The sequence below is a fragment of the Symphalangus syndactylus genome, chromosome 9 (assembly GCF_028878055.3).
Source record: "Symphalangus syndactylus isolate Jambi chromosome 9, NHGRI_mSymSyn1-v2.1_pri, whole genome shotgun sequence".
NCBI classification, from domain to species: Eukaryota; Metazoa; Chordata; class Mammalia; order Primates; family Hylobatidae; genus Symphalangus; species Symphalangus syndactylus.
Window position 1 is genome coordinate 119,230,486 of NC_072431.2, and position 18,830 is coordinate 119,249,315.

Below are 18,830 nucleotides of genomic sequence, written 5' to 3' on the forward strand. Positions count from 1 at the left end.
GTAGAATTCTACACAAAATTAACTGGAAGGCTTTTACCAAAATTCATACTTCTGTTAATATTTGACATTTTATAGTTCTAGAATTTGTTTTTAAATTACAATATGACAGCAAGATTTTAATCTGTGTTGTACCTAAGTTCCAGTCAATTCAAAATAGGAATGGTTCCCTGTAAAGATTATTTGGGACTTAGCTCACCTTCGTTCAGTTTTATAATTTATCTTTTAAAACAGACTCAGTGAAAGTTATTATGGTCACTCTTTAGGAAGAGAGATTTTTTTTTTTTTTTTTTTCCTGATTACACCGAATTAGTGAACACTAGCTAGTTCTTCAAGTTAGGGTCTTAATTATTCTCTTGTTTGACCTTTGTCTGTAACATTTGGTTTGAGTTGTGTTCTTCTCTTTGACTTTAAGATTCAACTACTGGCAGAAGCCTTAATCTTTCTATTGAGCTGTTTCATCTCCTTGAATAGGGCATAAACCTATTCATCAACCTATCTTTCATATGGGCACGCTGTTCTGGAATACTATTAAGATTGACTGCATTGTGGCAGGGTGCATTCTATTTAAAAAGCAATGTAATATGCTTCAATGTGATTAAGAACAAGGGTGTTACAAGTGCAATATATAGAAAAATCATAACATTCAGGAGGTTTTTACATAATGTGCTATGCCTAATGTGCAAACAGTTGATTTAATTTTCTATTTTACTATTTTAAAGGCATGATGTTTCTCATAAATGCTGCCAGGTATGTTCTATTGTTTCATTTCTTAATACTGGAGTTCATATGCCGCTCTAACTAAATTATACCAAGTTCCTGAGGAATCAAATTGCTGGTGTGATTTATACATGTAAAACAGGGTTTTACTCGACACATTTAAGGTGACTCCCAAGTAAGAATGGAAACAAGAAAATGAAAATCTAATGTATTTTTTATTGCACGGGGACAATATTTAGTATTCCTTTATATTTAGTATTTCCTGTTTTATTTAGTATTCCTTTATTTAATGGTCTAATAAAAAATATAGTTGTTCTCTCTTTAAGAAAAATGGCTTTACCAAATATATTTAAAACAATTCAAGTGTGATTTTAAATCCCTTCATTTTTGTTGTTTGCTTATTTTGTCTCAGTTTCCTGATTGTGTTAACAGCAGATGTGGTGTTTAGCTGATAAATGTTTTATGCTTAAACAAAGATAATGAAAAAATGCATTTGCTTTCAAGTTAGAGTAGAAGTAACATATATGACTGGTCCTTAGAATGTTAGGATTTTAGATGTGGTAGCAGCCTCTGAAATGGAAGCTGGCTTCTTATGTGACAGAGGAGGGCTAGAATAAGTGGTTAAAGGACAAATGGCTAGTTTGTGATAGAAATGGAGCCAGAACCAGATCCCCTGATTTCCCATTAATTTTTCTTTTACTGCATCACAGGACTCAAACTCAGATTACATTTCTATTTTCTACTCATTTGTTTTATTGCAATATTTCAATGTTCCTGCTTTAGTACATAACCTTGGAAGCCTTACTTAAAGCTTTTTCACAATATGTGCTCACTTGGGCTTCACGAGTTTCTAGGTGGGCTGATTAGTGTGGCCTCACTGCTAATAGTACCTTTAGTGGTGGATTGAGCTAAAAGAACTCCAAGTGAGAAACATTTTCTTTTTTCACATATCCCTGTCAAGGAGCTATGACAGCAAAAATAAAAACAAATTTAGGAATATTTAATTATACTGATGGCAAATATATGTATTTCACTCTGTTTGGGGGAAGAAGTCCAAAAAATTCTCCAATATTTATGGTTTGCATTTGACTACTATTAGATAACTGGGTGATTTCTAGTTTTCAGAAAGTGTTTTAAAAGTTAAGGGACTATCTCATGCTTTCTAGCATGGATAATCTCTTAAAGTTTGTAGGAGCTATATGAAGTAGGCAATAGCATTAGCTTCACTTTGTAAATGAGGGAACCGAACATAATATGTCCAAGATGGGATCTGAACCTAAGGATCTTTCTCAAAGGCTCTGGCTCTCGATCACTAAACTTCTCTGTCTTCAAGTTATACATACCTGCCTCTTCCACAAAATGCTGCCTGTTGCTAGGTTAAAGTTTTCTATGAGCCCTTGATTTAAGTGAGGAAAACACCTGCCAATTATTACAGTAAGCTTCAGCAGCATACATGAGAATTCCTACTTTTGTATTTGAGGTACAGTCATAATTTCTGACAGCATCTTAACCTTCAGCCTCCTTTTTCCTCCTCTTCGTATTTAGTCTTCATTTTCTGTATTCTCTGTTCTCTTTGTTTATTTGGGGCAATAGGCAATATGCTTTGTGCATTATTTGGTTACCTTTGCCTCTATTCTGAAAATATCGATTTTTTATTACTCCTAAATAAGATTAAATCTGCTCATCGACTTTTATTTTTTATTTTTTGAGATGGAGTGCCACTGTGTCGACAGGCTGGAGTGCAATGGCATGATCTCGGCTCACAGCAGCCTCCGCCTCTCGAGTTCAAGCGATTCTCCTGCCTCAGCCTCCTGAGTAGCTGGGACTACAGGCACGTGCCACCACACCCAGTTAATTTTTGTATTTTTAGTAGAGACAGGGTTTCACCATGTTGGCCAGGATGGTCTCCGTCTCTTGACCTCATGATCCGCCCACCTCAGCCTCCCAAAGTGCTGGGATTACAGGCATGAGCCACTGAGCCTGGCCTGGACTTTTAAAATCTTAAGCAGGGCATGGTGGTGCAGTCTGTAGTCCTAGCTAGTTGGGAGGCTGAGGCGAGAGGATCACTTGAGGCCAGGAGTTCTAGTCCAACCTAGACAACATAGTGAGAGCTTGTCTCAATTGAAAAAAAAAAAAAAAAAAAAAACTCTGTGTCAATATCTGGTTCTCTCTCTCTCTTTTTGTTTTTTAACCTTCCTCTTATTTTCTTAGTGTCTCTAGATTGAAAAGAACTGTTAAGAAATACCTAATTCAGTCGCTGTCCTGTGGAATGTTTCATATATACTCTAGCTTGTATTATAATCTACTTATACCAAGCTTTTCTAGAATCATTACTGCTCATTAGAATTTTATTTTCTTCTTCCTTTTGACAGTCATACCTACTTCCTTTAAAACAAACTAATATTAAGCCCCAATGACTGACTCTGTCTCTGCTTCTCCCTGGTTTGTTCCCTAAGCATTTCAGTTTGTGAGCAACCTCCTATAACGTTGACTACTAGTATTTTTTATGTTTGTTTTGATTTCTCTTTCATTTATGTTTGTGCTCTTATATTTGTCCCCCTACTTAGTAATTCCTGCAATTCAGAGACCATGAGAGATACTATGCAATTAGTACCACATTTGATAATCAGAAGGTATTTTGTAAAAGTTGACCTGCAGAGTTGGATAAAAGCTGTTCTTTATCCTGTTATCTATTTAGCCCAAAGACATGCCAGAGTTACAAACCTGAGAGATCTGTGTGTTTCTCACTTCTATAGTCAGGGTAGGGAGAAAACAGTAAACTGATACTATGTTAGATAGGAGCAAGCAAAAAAAACCCATACTCTGTAAAAGTAGGTTTACTTAAATGATATAGCTAAAACTTCATAATGTACATGCTTTTGAACAGTGGTTTCAGGTTTTGTTTTAGCCATGGCTGACTTTTTTTCACATAATGTTAACGGGACACTAACACTGTGCAGGTTGAGTCTCCCTAACTTGAAAATCCGAAATCCAAAATGGCTCAAAAATCTGAAACTTCTGAATGCCAACATGACACTCAAAGGAAATAATCACTGGAGCATTTTGGATTGGGATTTTTGGATTTAAAACCTGAACCTTAAGTATAGGCAAATATTCCAAAATCCTAAAAAATCTAAAATCCAAAATCAACCTCTGATCCCAAGCATTTTGGATAAGAGATGCTCAACCTGTATCCAAAACTAGGATGAGTCCTTCCACTGTTCAGTTTTTCATTGTTTGGGACAAATACTCTTTTTGTAGAATCACCTAAACACCTTGCAAGGATGTAGGGTTTCCTGGAACACAGTTTGGAAATCCTTGCTTGAGAAAAGTGGAGAAACTGGATTTTCCCTGGTTTCTTGAAGAAGATTGAAAGAATTGAAAGACTGTCAGCCTAAACAGAAACTATACTCCTATATGTACCCTGTATAAACTGTCGTCATCATATTAACATCACCCTCATTCAGTCTTTGTTTTTAATGTTTAATGGAGTTTAAATCAATTAGGATATTTAGGATAGACTACCACTATGCCAAATGCCATGCAGGGGGAAAAAAAAGTAGATCTCACAAGATGCTGAAAAGAAATCTTGTTTTTAATCCTTCCTCTGAAGTTAGGACAATTTTGGATCCTGTCCTGGAAAAGGGAATAAAGCAAAAATTAATATTGAGCCATCACGTTTTGGTGTTTCTGTCAAGTTAGGTTCTGATGGTCTCCTAGGCTATTTTTCAAAACTCAGAAATGGGTTTTAATTTTGATTTATTGTATTTGATTATTGTATAACACATTGTCATTTCTATCACCCTACTGCAATTGATAACTGTTGTGTGTAACACAATTTTGTTGTCCTCTGCATTTGGAGAAAAAGGGTCAGAATAAAAAATGAAATTTCATGTTAGGTAAGAGAATATGGGTGTAGCGTATTTAAAAGTAACTCTCATACAGTGCATTTATTAAAAGAAAAAAACCCATCTATTTCAGTTGAAAATTATCCTTTTAAGGTAAATATATGTTTGAGAAAATTAGAACTACTGTATATTAATAATTTGAACATTATCTCTTTTTGTGCTTTTCCCCTTTCTCTCCTGAACCATGTAATTTTTTCCCTGCAACACTATTTCCCTCCCTTGTGTAGATAGCTGTTCACCTGTTATCTTTCCTTTTGTCAACTTACACTTAAAATCTGCTGCTTTTTTATGCTTTGGTATTCCTTAGTCCGGATTCTTTATTGTGTTTAGAAACTCTGAAATTTCAAGGGACAGGTTGAAAAATAAAAATTAGGTTATATAAATTCCCAATAATTATATCTACTTATAAAATCTTTATAATGTAGAGTCATTATAAGCTCTTGGGGGTTTATAGCTTTAGGAGAATTTAAGATATGAGAAACGAGATTATCATGAAATTGTAAGAGCCAAACCTGTGTGGGTTATTACATGGTGAATTCATGGAAGAGAAGCACAAGTAGGAAATGTTTAGGAAGGAAGAAATGGCTTTCACCTCAGTTGTAGAGGAAGAAATCAGGTAAGGGGCTAAGTAGTGCTGGAGATGAATATAAGGACAGGCTTTAGATTGTTTGCACATCTTCCTCTGTAACCAATATAAATGTCATTTTTTCCTGCCAGGCCAATACATACCCTCCCCCCTTTTTTTCTTTCTTTCAGGTCTCAACTTAAATGCCACTTCCTTAAAGAGGAACTATGATTCTAAAGTAAAAAAGAGCTCCTATTCTTTTGTCTGTTTTATTATCATAGCACTTTATTATTCTATACTGTTATTTTTATTCAGCACTTGTCACTCAGCACTTTCTCAGTATTTTATATATGCATGTTGTCTTTCTCTCCACTTCCTCCCTTTGTCTCCCAACAATGGATATGTTTATTAAGTGCAGGAGGCCTATCAATTACGTTTATTGCTCTATCCACAGTCCCTAGAATAGAACTTGTACTTAGCAGGCAATGGTCTCTGGTTAGACTGAGCAGGACTCGTCTTATCTTTGTAGCCTTAAGATTTTGTAGTGCTTGTTGAATTTAATTAATTTGGCTATTATTATTGAGAAGAAATGCGTTAATATTAATGAAAAGTATAATTTTATAAATTAACACTTTAAAATTCTTTTTTTTTTTTTTTCTAAATAAAAAACAGTTCCAATTTTAGCAATGGCTGGGCCAGAAGTAGTACGTGGAAGCCTGGGTAAAATTTTGATGCCAGAGGGCTGTCCCAAGGTTTGTTTTTTCTGCTACCTACAGAAATCAAAAGACGATTGTTTTAGGAAGTGATACTCTTCAATGGCTTTTTATGTATTTTATTTAAAAAAGCCACCAAGAAGAACTGGGGTTTCAGATGACCAGCTTTTATGATGTAGTAGTACACACTGAAATGAAGATGTTCCCACCAAATATTGGAAACAGTTCTTAGTTACTTTCCTAGAAGATCATTTTCTGTGTAGCTAGTGTTGCCTTTCCAGATGGACTTTCTGAAATATAAATATTTTGCCCAAGGTTTAACTTTAAGAAAATGATAATAATTCTTGGAATACAAGTCTCAAGATTTTTCCATTTGTATAATTTTCAATAAAAAATTAGGTCTGTTTCTAGGTTGAACCTTCTCTGAGATACAGTTTTTCTATTTCCCATCATATTAGCCTGGACATCTGTTTTCACTAGGCTAATCATTTGAAACAATTCTATATGCTGAGTTATACTGAAGGAATTTGGGGCAAGTTGCTAGGAGAAGCACTATCAATTTTAGTGAAAGATGTAAGCCTGAGGAATTATATTTAGTATTTCCTAACAATTAATAATATTATCTAGTTTTGGGAAACTTCTTAATTTTGCTGGCTTATTTGTTATACATTCCTTGAAGAAATGATTGTGAAGGCAGTCCTGTTTTAACATAGCTGTTATATTCCCTCAAGATGAAATGTATTGACTTAACCTCAGCTACATGGGCTTTGCTAACTCTAATGACTAAACTCCTTAGAAAGCTAAAAATGTTGTGCACATGTTAAAGAAAATTTCTCCTCCTCCCCACCCCCTTGAAAGAGAAGCTAGGGATATTCTGAATATATAAGTAAAGATTCTAAGTTACTAACAAATGAAGTAATTTTTATGTATCATCATTAAGATTTTTGCAATATAGCCAATTTGGAGTCTCGAATTCTGATTCCAAATCTAGGGGTTCTCTGTAACATTTCAAATTCAATAATCCCTCCTTTACGAGTACAATCCATTTTTCCCCTCCTGGACTTTTGACATGAATTTCTGAGTGTGTATAGCATGACGTTCTCTATACAAATGTAAACTTTATTTGTATTGTCTGTTGTTTCATCGTTTTCAATGTTTCTGCTTATACCGACTGTCTCATAATATTGAATTTTACTCTCCTGATGCCTTTGTTCACTCTTTCTGCTTGCTGTCCAGGCCTTGTATACTTTATCCTCAACTGTCAGTCTTACTCCATCCCTTCCTTTAAAACTCATGCTAAAGTTATGTTTCACAAATTTAACTCAATTTCATAAATGATGGTCTGGGATAAGGAATGAGAGGAGGTGTGAGAAACAGCATTAGCTTTCGGAAAGCTCAGAATTAAGTAGGGATGAGGATGGGACTTCATGGTAGCAGATGTATTAGGATTAGCTAATATGATGCAATGAGAAAAAGGTAGAAGAGAGAAATGACCATTTTTTGTTTTGAGTATTGGCAGAAGGCTCTCCAGAGGTGGTGCTATTGAGTCAAGCCTTGAGTGGTGAGTCCAGAGGAGGTGGACAGGTGGTCTGCATCTCCTCCGCTAACTGTATCTAGTTTGTGTCTTTAAAACTTTATGAAAGTTAATTAGACAGTTATATTGGGTGGCTACAGTTCCTTATTGTATAGGAAGCAATTAGGTTTTTAGAATTGCATTTGAATTTTTTAAAAGATCCACAAGGTGAGAACAACTCAACACACAACTCAATGTATTTGTTGATGTTATCTTTAGTTCTTGTTCAAGGAAATGGAGGAAATAAAACACAAAAGAAGGAAAACTTTTTAAAATTTTGTTCATTAGGAATAATCTGTTTTGAAGTGGGCTGAATAAAAGCAATGGTGAATCTTTTTGTGTGTGCTTATAAAAATAAAAACAAAACCCAACTGTTGATTTTTGTTTTCAAAATGTCTTGACTGTAAAGTCTTAAGCCATGTTTAGTGGTAGGTGCAGTAAGCTACCCTCTGATGCTCAGACTTTCAGACGCTGGCTCTAGACTTCCAGATGCTCATGCAGAACAGTTTGGGTGCAGAGAGATGGGCTGAACAGGACCTTGTTTGCCCCATTCCTGGGGGCTCTGATGTGGTAGAACTGAAGCAGGAAGTGAGGGAGTCCAAAATACTAAAGCTGGAAGGGACATTTGGCACAAAGCAGTAGTAATAACCAGTCTATATATAGAGTTTGATGTGTTTCCTTCCTGAAGGGCTCTCTGCACAGTAAATAAAGTAAAGCCAATAATTATCAATGGGCAACTGGGCCATGTTCTTAACAAAAGTATTCAGATGGCCATAAATCATAGCATCAGAACAGATAGGGTAAAGGGATGCTCTGGAGAGGAATCTACCAGCTGTTTTCCTGAGGTTTCGGGAAAAAATTGTTGCCTAATAATACTTCTAAAGTTTAAATGAAGGTCTTACGGAGTTGGCAGAGTTTTTTCTTTTGGTGCTAAAAAAAATGGCTCCTATTAATTACATTTATTTATTGAATATATATAAGTAATTTATTATATAAGCACAAATATATTTATTCATTTACAGAGCATTTATTTCTCTGTACCAAGCATAGCTCTTTGTCAAATCTTTTACTTCTAAATGAGAATATTAAAATTTTCAGTAAGGACTTTTAATAAGTAAGGGTTTGACTTATTTCTAACTAATTAAAAGTCCTTGCTTATTGAAAATTTGCCAAATCATTTTCTTTTCCCCCTTTCCATGTGTTTTTCTTCCTTGTGTACATGTTTTCCAAGTAAAAATTAAATAGGTTATTGGTCAATGTATGGTTAGCATCGTACTACATATTATATATTTGAATCTATATTGTGTCTGTTATTTTGAAAAGCCATTTCAGGGAAAAATGCAATTAAACCCAATTACACTTCTTTTTAAACAAACAAAAACTTTGGTCTGTTTCTCTCAGGCATGAATTTTCATTATAGTATCCTAATAGACCTTACGTGGTACATGGGATTAATTAGACAAAGAGAGTTTTGAAAACCTCTCCCAATTAGAGTCTTGGAGTACATGTGTAGTAATGTGTGGACAGAGAGGAGAAGGGGAGTGGTTATTTACGGCTGTTGAATATTAGTTTCAAAATGGCCTTAGAGATCTTCTGGCCCAGTTGATTAACTCAGTTGCTTAACGTGTGGTACTCTCAGAACTAGGACCAGTTCTACAGTACTCAAGAAAAATTTCCTCTGTGGCAACACTTTTCTATCACCTGCACCAATTTTTTAAAAGTTTTAAAAGTTTATGTTGATTGTAGGGAGTTTGGAGAAGAGTTTGATTGGTTACTGTCAACTCACCACTTCTATTGGAAAAATAACTTCTTTAGCAGTCGTAAATCAGTGAAGGGTAGCATGAGTCTTTTAAAAGTTAAATTTAACAAACATTTGTTGAGTACATATTATTTGGCTCAACGGTAGTGTCAGGCATTACAGAGATGAATAATGATTGTAGTTGCTGACTTTGAAGGGGGTCTGTCTAGTGGAGGAGTCTGAGAGGGAAATGACTTACCTTCTGACCTGTTCATTGCAACAAGATCATGGAAGAGAGCCAAGGGAGATGTTCTGAAAGAGCTAACATCTGGGCTGGGTATTTACAGATGAAAAAAGCTTTTAATGATTTTGCCTGAATTAATATGTGAGAATGCATATGCATATAATAGCACGTGAGAATTTAAAAAATAAATGTTAATTATCCCATTTTATTGTCACCTGAAGATTTTAATGGCTTTCTAAAGGTGAATATTCATTCAGTAGCTTCTGAAACTTGGCCTTTTATGACATAGAGCTTAAGGATGATCTGATTCTTGAACAATCAAGAGGAAGAATTAGTTTAAGGGTTTAGAATGCTTAGCTATCATAAACTTGTTGCAGTGAGAGAAGAGACTCTCAATGAAGAAGTGTTGCAACTGACAGAAGGTGATCCCTCCCAAACATGGTTCTACTAGTTTAAAAAAGAATTGCTTTATATCTAATGTACTATCCCTACTGGCTAAAATGTTTCTAAGTTTTAACCTCTGTTTATTCTTTTGAACTAAGAAACTCATACTAATTCTGATCATAAAATACCCAAATAAATAAACAGCTTCCCCTAATTTGACTTTCTTCAGATTAGAACTGTAAGTTTTTATTTACATGGCTACTGATTTTCTAGCCTGTTTATTGTGTGTAAAAAGTTCCTATTGTTTGCTTCTAATTAAGAACTCAGTGCTTTACAGACATTGTTCATTGTTATTGATGAAATTATTGCATTTAAAAATAATTATATAAATTGGTAAACAGTTTCTTATAAAATCACACTTCTATACAATATTAGTACATAGCAAGTCATTTCCTTTAAAGGGTGGGGAAAAAAATCCAAAGACATTCAACGATAAGATGTGCTCACTAACAGCTGTTTCTGATAATGGGAGCAATTTGCATTCAGAATAGAGAAAATGAATTATACAAAAGGGTATATAGAGGAACAGCTATAACTTCTCTGGCGTGTGCAGCAGCCCACAAAATAAACTACCTTCCAATGACATTGGCATGATTAATCCCAAGCAACCTGGACACTGAAATTGCTGTTCTGAAAAGGGGCTTTGCAGCCTGGAAGTGTCATGAGCGTAACACTAGCCTTCTTGCTAAGGTGGGGTGGGGGCTGCTCAATGCATTTAGCGAGACTGTCTCACTTCTCCCCAGTGTTCACAGTATTTGAATATTCATGATGGGTTGACAGGTGGTCAGTGAATGCAAGACTGAAGCCACTCTGGATCCTTTCACTTTTTTGTTTTTCTATTAGAGAAACTTATAAGGTCATGTGAGATGCCTCATTCTTGATTTACTTCTTCGGATGTCAGTTTGCGGCAATTTTCCTAAGGTGGGCTTCAGTTTACCTTTTTGTAACCATATTTTTGCTTGTGGAATGTCTAACCAATTTCCAGGTACCTTATCAACATCATTTCTGTAATAAAAATGCCTCGCGCTTCTGTTTGCTTACATATAGTCTCCTTGTATGTCGATGGCTGTGCCTTCAGTTCTGTAGATGGTGTTTCCTCTTCTTTAAAGGGAGAGAAAACATAGGCTGTCTAGAGAATATTCAATCCAGGGCTGTGGACCTGAGTCTTCTGACCCAAATCTAGGGCTCTTGCTTGCTGCATCCTGTTTATTTTCATCCAAAAGGCTACATGGCAATTGGGTGTTTTATGGTTAGATTTCCTGCCTGGCTTGAGTCACTTACTGAGAACTTATGCGCCAGGCCCTGTGCTGCATCTTTTACACACATCACTGTGCTTACCCATTCAGGTTGCTTTAACAAAGTACCATCCACTGTATGGCTTATAAACAACACAAATGGACTTCTCACAGTTCTGGAGACTGAAAGTCCAGATCAGACTACCAGCATAGTGGGATTCTGGTGGGGGCCCTCCTCAGAGTTGCAGACTGCTGTCTTCTCACCATGTCCTCACATAGAGGAAGGGGCAGGAGAGCGCTCTAGGGTGCTAATCCCATTCATGAGGTTTCCACCTTCATGACCTAATCACCTTCAAAAGTTCCTACCTCCTGATAGGATTTCAGTTTATGAGGTTTAGGGGAATACAAACATTCAGTTCGTAACGGTCACCTTGTTTAGTCTTCACATTGTCTAGAAGAGGAACCCGGAGATCTAAGGTGAAATAATTTTGCAGAGGTAGCTCACCTAGTCTGAGGAGGATCATGGATTGGTACCCAAGTATTCTGGGCTGCTGTCGCCTGAGCCCTAGACACTCTATCTTCTTGAGGTGAATGTGCTTTCTGTCCTTGAGAAGTGAAAGGAAATTAGCAGACAAGATCCTTCAAAATACGGTTATAAGGAACTCTGTTCAGTGTCAACGCACTGATTCAGGCAGTTAACTTTTTGGGAGGATAAAAGGAAAAGAGATGGTAATGGTTTGTGGTCTGGAAAGATCTTGTGAAGAAATTAGAATTTGAATTTGCAGAGGATACTAAGAGTAGCTTCAAGGTGTGGTGGAAGGGACAGAAGGAGGACCAGGCACTGGTGGGAAATGCTGGGCACATTTGGGGGAAATGCATTGGAATGAAGCAGAGGGGTTTTGGTAGGTGACAAAAGGACAGGTAAACTGGGGTGCTGAAGAGGACTCAGGGCATCAGTGTGTGTGGCCTTGATATTTGGCATGTACATGTTTACTTTGTGATACCACCAAAATGCAGCCTTAACTAGAATGGTTTCAGTTGGCTTGTGACTGATTTTCATTTAATTGAAATTTTAGTGGAATGAAATCCTATTTGGCTTCTTAGAATCTCTCATTCCCCAAGAGCTTGCCTAATAGTCTTGCTTTCTTTTAACTCCATGAGAAATAAAAGCCTTATTGTTTCTTGTGTATTCTTATGATGTGATTAGATCTTAAGTGTTTACATGTATATTGGTATTTCAGTAAATATTCCTTTTGGATGGGTGAAGGAGGGAGGTTATGTGTCATTGAGAAACTCTGGGTTTGGGATTTTCTAAGGAAAGAGGATGGCATAGAAGTCAGGACATCTCTAGGCCAGGCATGGTGGGTCATGCCTGTAATCCCAACACTTTGGGAGGCCTAGGCGGACAGATCACCTGAGGTCAGGAGTTCAAGACCAGCCTGACCAACATGGAGAAACCCCGTCTCTACTAAAAATACAAAATTAGCCTGGTGTGGTGGCACATGCCTGTAATCCCAGCTAACTCGGGAGGCTGAGGCAGGAGAATCGCTTGAACCAGGGAGGCGGAGGTTATGGTGAGCCAAGGTCACACCATTGCACTCCAGCCTGGGCAACGAGTGAATCTCCGTCTTTAAAAAAAAAAAAAAAAAGAAGTCAGGACATCTCAGACAAGTCAGGAGTTAAGGTGGGGAGTGATATGCGTCAAAGACTAGACGTAGATAATACTCTTGTTAGGAAGCTTACAGTTCTTTTCAAACTTTGGGTCATAGGGAACAATCATCAGTTTCCCTAAAGCTTTTGGGCAGGGTAATAACAAGTGAAGTTCATTCATTAATAATCATGGTTGACTGTGATGAGCTATTCTCCACCAGTATTTGAATAAACGACTTACACATCTGCTTTACATAAGAGAAATTATTGTTATAGTTTCTGGAGAAGAAATAAAGGATAGATCGGAGACTCAACTGGGGATTTGGCAAGGGGCTATGAAAATTGGGTGTGATCTAGATGGTAGAATGGGATTTTTTTTTTAAAAGAAGAATGTCTTTTTGTCTATTATTCTCATCTTACCTATTTTCTTTTTTAATGTTGCAGTGTGCAAAGATCCACCTTACAAAGTAGAAGAATCTGGGTATGCTGGTTTCATTTTGCCAATTGAGGTTTATTTTAAAAACAAGGTATGTAATCTTTACCCATTAATCTTTCAGTAGAAGATCCACCATTAGCCAAATGATGTTTAAAATAATTTTGACTCATAAGCACTTCTGTCACTAGATGATTTTAAAATAAAAGTTAAATTTGTCTTCTAGGAATTTTGGCTATCATTACCCTTAATTATCAAGGAAGTGGCTAGAAGAAGATAATTTTAATTATATGAAGTCAGATTATGTGAAATTCATTAAGTGTTCCTTTAAAGAGAGGAGTGATTATCATTTTGGAAAAGATAAATATGTTTGTAAAATAGAAAAGAAGAATTATAGTTTTTCAGTAAAATGCTTCTTTTCTCATTTTCATATCTGTAGAATTTTTTTGAGGCTTGCAAAGAATAATCTCATTTTATCTTTAGCTGATACCCACACCATACATGTATATAGTTATTTCAACTTCAGATATATGGATTTTACTGGATTTAAAAGTTTTCAGGCCAGGCGCGGTGGCTCACACCTGTAATCCCAGCACTTTGGGAGGCCGAAGCGGGTGGATCACTTGAGGTCAGGAGTTCGAGACCAGCCTGGCCAACCTGGTGAAACCTCATCTCTACTAAAAATACAAAAATTAGCCGAGTATGGTGGTGGACGCCTGTAATTCCAGCTACATAGGAGGCTGAGGCAAGAGAATCACTTGAACCTGGGATGCGGAGATGGCAGTGAGCTGAGGTCGCACCACTGCACTCCAGCCTGGGTGACAGAGTGAGGCTCCATCTCAAAAAAAAAAAAAAAAGTTTTTAGCAGTACGTATGTGGCATAACACACAGACTGTATAATACCAGACAAATTGGTCAACCTCTGTGGGGCTTACTTTCCTTATTTATGAAATGAGGAGATAAGAGTACTTACCTCATAAGGTGGTTAGTAGGATTAGATAAAATAAACTTATGCAAAGTATTTAGAATAGTAACTTATAGATAAGCACTTCAAAATGCTAATTATTATATCATATTCCTTATTTTTCCTCCAGAGATATAATAATTTCTAAAATCTGCTGAAAAGTCAGGTAATTGGCTTTTTTTTCTTTTAAGGAACTGAGCAAATAGAATGTCATGTTATCCAAACCAGTGCTCAGTAAAACATGGTTCTTGGGATAGCATTAGCATTACCCTAAGAACAGGTTAGAAATGAGATTCTCAAGTTCTACCCAGATGTATGGGATCAGAATCTCTGGGGGCAGGGCCTAGGAATCTGCATATTTACTAGTACTTCTGATGCTCAGTAAGTAAGAGAACCACTGATAAGCCACTCTTTAATGTGCAATCCTTTCCACTGGAACAGTGTCACACTGGCCTTTTTAACTTATAGCAGTCTCAGTCCTCAATTCAGTAGTTAGAAAGTGTTAAAACCAGGTTCGTGATCTAGGTCTTTCTCTCCATTGGCTATACTCCTAACTTCTGTGCCTTCTAGCAATAACTCTTTGCTAGAATGATGATTATCTTTCTTCGTGGTGATACCACTGAATCGTTCACATATTTGTCATCAAATCAAATTTGTTGAGATGTCTGCTCTTGTGATATGTCTTCATGTGATCTGTCGCATGATATATCTGCTCATGTGATATGTCTTCACATTGAAGTGCTCATTTTTCTCATTTCAAGTTCAATTTCCCTTAAGATAATGTTTTTGGCTTTCTTTTATTTCTTCTGTTTTTCCTTCACCACCAATTTCTCCAATACTTGTTACTTGTTATTTTCTATAATAATCATCCTGGTAGATGTGAAGTATACCTCATTTTGGTTTTATATGCATTTCTTTGATGATTTATGAGTTTGAACATCTTTTCACGTGCTCATTGTTCATTTGTATATTTTTTTGGAGAAGTGACTGTTAATATCCTTTGCTCACTTTTCAGTGTATTTTTAATTTAAGTGGTATATTTATGGGAAGGAATTTAGAGCCTGTCCCTATCTCCCATATTCCCCACTACCCTTTTAATATCTTAGAAGTTTAAGTGATGAAGATCATATGGTGCTTTTCTTCCCTCTTGTCACATCCTCATAGCCAGTGTTTTAATTTCATCTAGGGATTGGGCTACACCATAGGAAGAATCTAGTCCTTCAAGCCAGCAAAGTTCTTAACTCCAAGAAATTAAAGAATAGGCAATTATGATCTCTTATGAGAAGACCATAATGATTATGATGATATCACTGTCTTCCCACCAGCAAAGTTAGTTTGACGTTGCACTGACTTCAGTTTGGAAATAATGATGCAGTGAAGTGTCTTCTCTCTTTTCTTGTTTTTAACTCTTCTGGTCATTTGTACAAGCTGTGAGTTGAACAGAGGAATCTGTTTTATGAATTTCTCAGTTTCCTGCTTTAGAAAAGTAACTGGAATTTCCCCATATGGCAAATTTAAGAAGAAAACAAGTAAAGGATGAAGGGGCAGCAAGTACCACTCCCTACCTTACACGCATGCACACGCACCCGTGTGCACACACACACACACACTTCAGTCTTCTTGAAATTCATGGAACAGAGTAAAAGCAAGTATAATGAAGGCACATTGGGTAGTCATTATGACTGTAAGACATATATTCATTTTGTGAGGGATTTTATTTTCATAAAATATAAAGGAAGAAAGCAGCATATGAGATGAAAAACATCTCTTCCTTTGTGGCCATTATAAAATAGACACTTTTGGAACATTGTAGATTTTCTGTTTGGTATATAGATTAGCTTATTTCTATTTTCTAGTTTTAGGCTTTCTTTAAAATTTCATGCATGATAATGATTGCTGTTTTCACATGTGCACAATAATACATACATATTTCAGTGTTTGTAACATAGAAAAGTAGGATACACCTAATTGGCCCTATGTAGAGATGTGGATTAATAAATGGTAATTAAGTAATCCATAGAATTCTGTACAGTACTTAATGTGGCAACATGAGTAAATCTCAAAAAATGATTACTTAAAAGTTGCAGAAATATACGTGCATGGTTATATCATTTGTGTATTTTTTAAAGAAATTATTGAAATGAGTAATGGTGTTCTGGAGAGGTATGTATTTAGTATAAGAGCATATGTTGGAATGACAACACAGGAACTTAAGGGCATTAGTTACTGGAGGAGAGGAATGAAGAAGCTTACATATATGAAGTTTGTTTTGTTTTGTTTTGTTTTGTTTTGATGGGGTTTCACTCTGTCACCCAGGCTGGAGTGCAGTGGCTCAATCTCAGCTCACTGCAACCTCCACTTCCTGAGATCAAGTGATCCTTCTACCTCAGCTTCCCAAGTAGCTGGGACCACAGGCATGCACCACCACACCCAGCTAATTTTTATAATTTTTGTAGAGACAGGGTTTCACCATGTTGCCCAGGATGATTTCGAGCTCCTGAGCTCAAGTGATCTGCCCACCTCTGCCTCCCAAAGTGCTAGGATTACAGGTGTGAGCCACCCCAACTGGCCACATTTTATTTCTTTAAAGAAAAAGATAAAGCAAATCTCTGGAAGTGTTATCTGTTTAATCTCAGTAGAGGGCACATAGATATAGCATTTTAAGTACTTTTCTATATGTTAGTAATTTCTTAATTAGAAGAGGAATTATTGCTTTGCCACTTTTTTGTTTTCTCAGGATGTCTTAGAAACCAAATATTTGCTATAGTCTGATCTAGGTCTCTGAGCTAGATTTATTTGTTTCTTTATTTTTTCTAATTTAACTTGTAAGAGCACCTAATATAAGATCTAGCTTCTTAACAGATTTTAAGTGTATTAAGTGTACAATACCTTATTGTTGACTATAGTGGCAATGTACAGCAGATCTGTAGAGCTTATTCATCTTACTTAACTGAAACTTAATGTCTATTGATTGACAATTCATTTTCCTCTCCCCAGCCCATGGTAACCACCATTCCAGTCTCTGATTTTATGAATTTAAAATCTTATATGATATCTGTTTTAGATATCTCATATAAGTGGACTCAGACAGTACTCGTCTTTCTGTGTCTGGCTTATTCCCCAAGGTCCAGCTGGATATATTTTTTATTTTTCATGTTACTGAAATGATCCATTGGTAAAAATTTAATAGGTCTAGGCTCTTGCTTCAGAGTGTTCATTTCTTTCTTTTGCATATTTATTATTTTATTTATCCCTGGAGTTTATTCAACTCTGTCTTGAAGAATAAACATCCATTATAATAATGGCGTATTAGTCGCTTCTCACATTGTTATTAATACCCGAAACTGGGTAATTTATAAAGGAAATAGGTTTAATTGACTCACAGTTCTGCATGGCTGGGAAGGCCTCAAGAAACCTACAGTCGTAGCGGAAGGGGAAGCAAACATGTCCTTCTTCACAAGGCGGCAGGAGAGAAAAATGCAGAGCAAAGTGGGGAAAAGCCTCTTATAAAACCATCAGATCTTGTGAGAGCTCACTTACTATCATGAAAACAGCATGAGGGAACACCCCCATAATCTAATTACCTCCCAAGACACATGGGGATTGTGGGAACCACAATTCAAGATGAGATTTGGGTGGAGGCACAGCCAAACCATATCAAATGGTTTATGAAAAAGTGTTGTTCAGAGTTCTCATAGGAATGAGGGAAAGCAGAAAAAATAATTCCAGTTAATGATGGAAGAGTCTTAATTCTAGATATTAAAGATATCCTGTCCTTGGTCACATCCCCATCCTGTGTTTTTCCTGCTTCTCTAATGAGCTCGTCTTCAGTTCTGCTCATTTATTTGAGCTGTCTGGGTCAAGAGGGGTGGTAGAGTGTCAGTACTTCTCTTGAGTTTGTATATGTTAATTCTGTCTTATTTTGTATTTGTGCTCAACAAAACAACCATCTTTGTGAGAATTGTGTGTTTCAGAAACTCTAAACCAACAGGGACACTGAAACATAATCGATTTATGTTTGAAAGAATCACATGCTTCTCTCTTTCAATCTGATCTCAGAAAAGAGAGAATAAATGTCAAGGACTGAAGCTGCTGCACAGTGAGAGAGGGCAACTTGATATTGCCAAAAACAGGTTTCCACCTCTAGGAAATGTATTATTTATATAGAGAGAGCAAGTACATGCTTTCTCATTTGAACTTTGAAGAAGAATGTTTTCTGAGGAGCATAGACTGACATAATGTTGATGTCTGCCTTCTAAGAGAAGATATTCAGTTGGCCAGAGCACAAGTTTATGAGTACTTTTTTCTTACTTAAAAAAAAATCTTTAAAAAAATCTCACTCAGGATTCAGAGACTCATTTTCTGTGGTGCTTACCGTTGGTTTTATTGAAAAGTGATGTTTTGTGTTCTGTTTTAGACTGTTGTAGACTATAAAGTGATGTTGATATTACCTCATTCTTTTTATGCTGGTAATTAATGTGTATTCTTCAATATATTTTTCTCTTTAAGAAAGTATACAGGAGTATATATTTTCCTAGTAAAAGTATATGGAATAGAACTTAGGAGTTTTAGTCCTTTGACTACATTTAATGATTGTTAACTATTTGGTACAGTCTTCCCAGATTTCCCTCCATGTATTTGCATAG

The 18,830-nt window shown here is 36.3% G+C and overlaps 1 protein-coding gene across 2 annotated transcripts in view; it reads left to right on the plus strand.

Annotated features, from left to right (window-relative positions):
- The window catches only part of MLLT3 (MLLT3 super elongation complex subunit), a 284,574-nt gene that overhangs the window by 158,107 nt on the left and 107,637 nt on the right, over positions 1-18,830 (plus strand). For both annotated transcript variants that reach the window (XM_055294120.2, XM_055294121.2), the window contains exon 3: positions 13,232-13,314. In XM_055294120.2, coding sequence (XP_055150095.1) covers positions 13,232-13,314 — 83 coding nt within the window. The remainder of the gene's footprint in view (positions 1-13,231; positions 13,315-18,830) is intronic.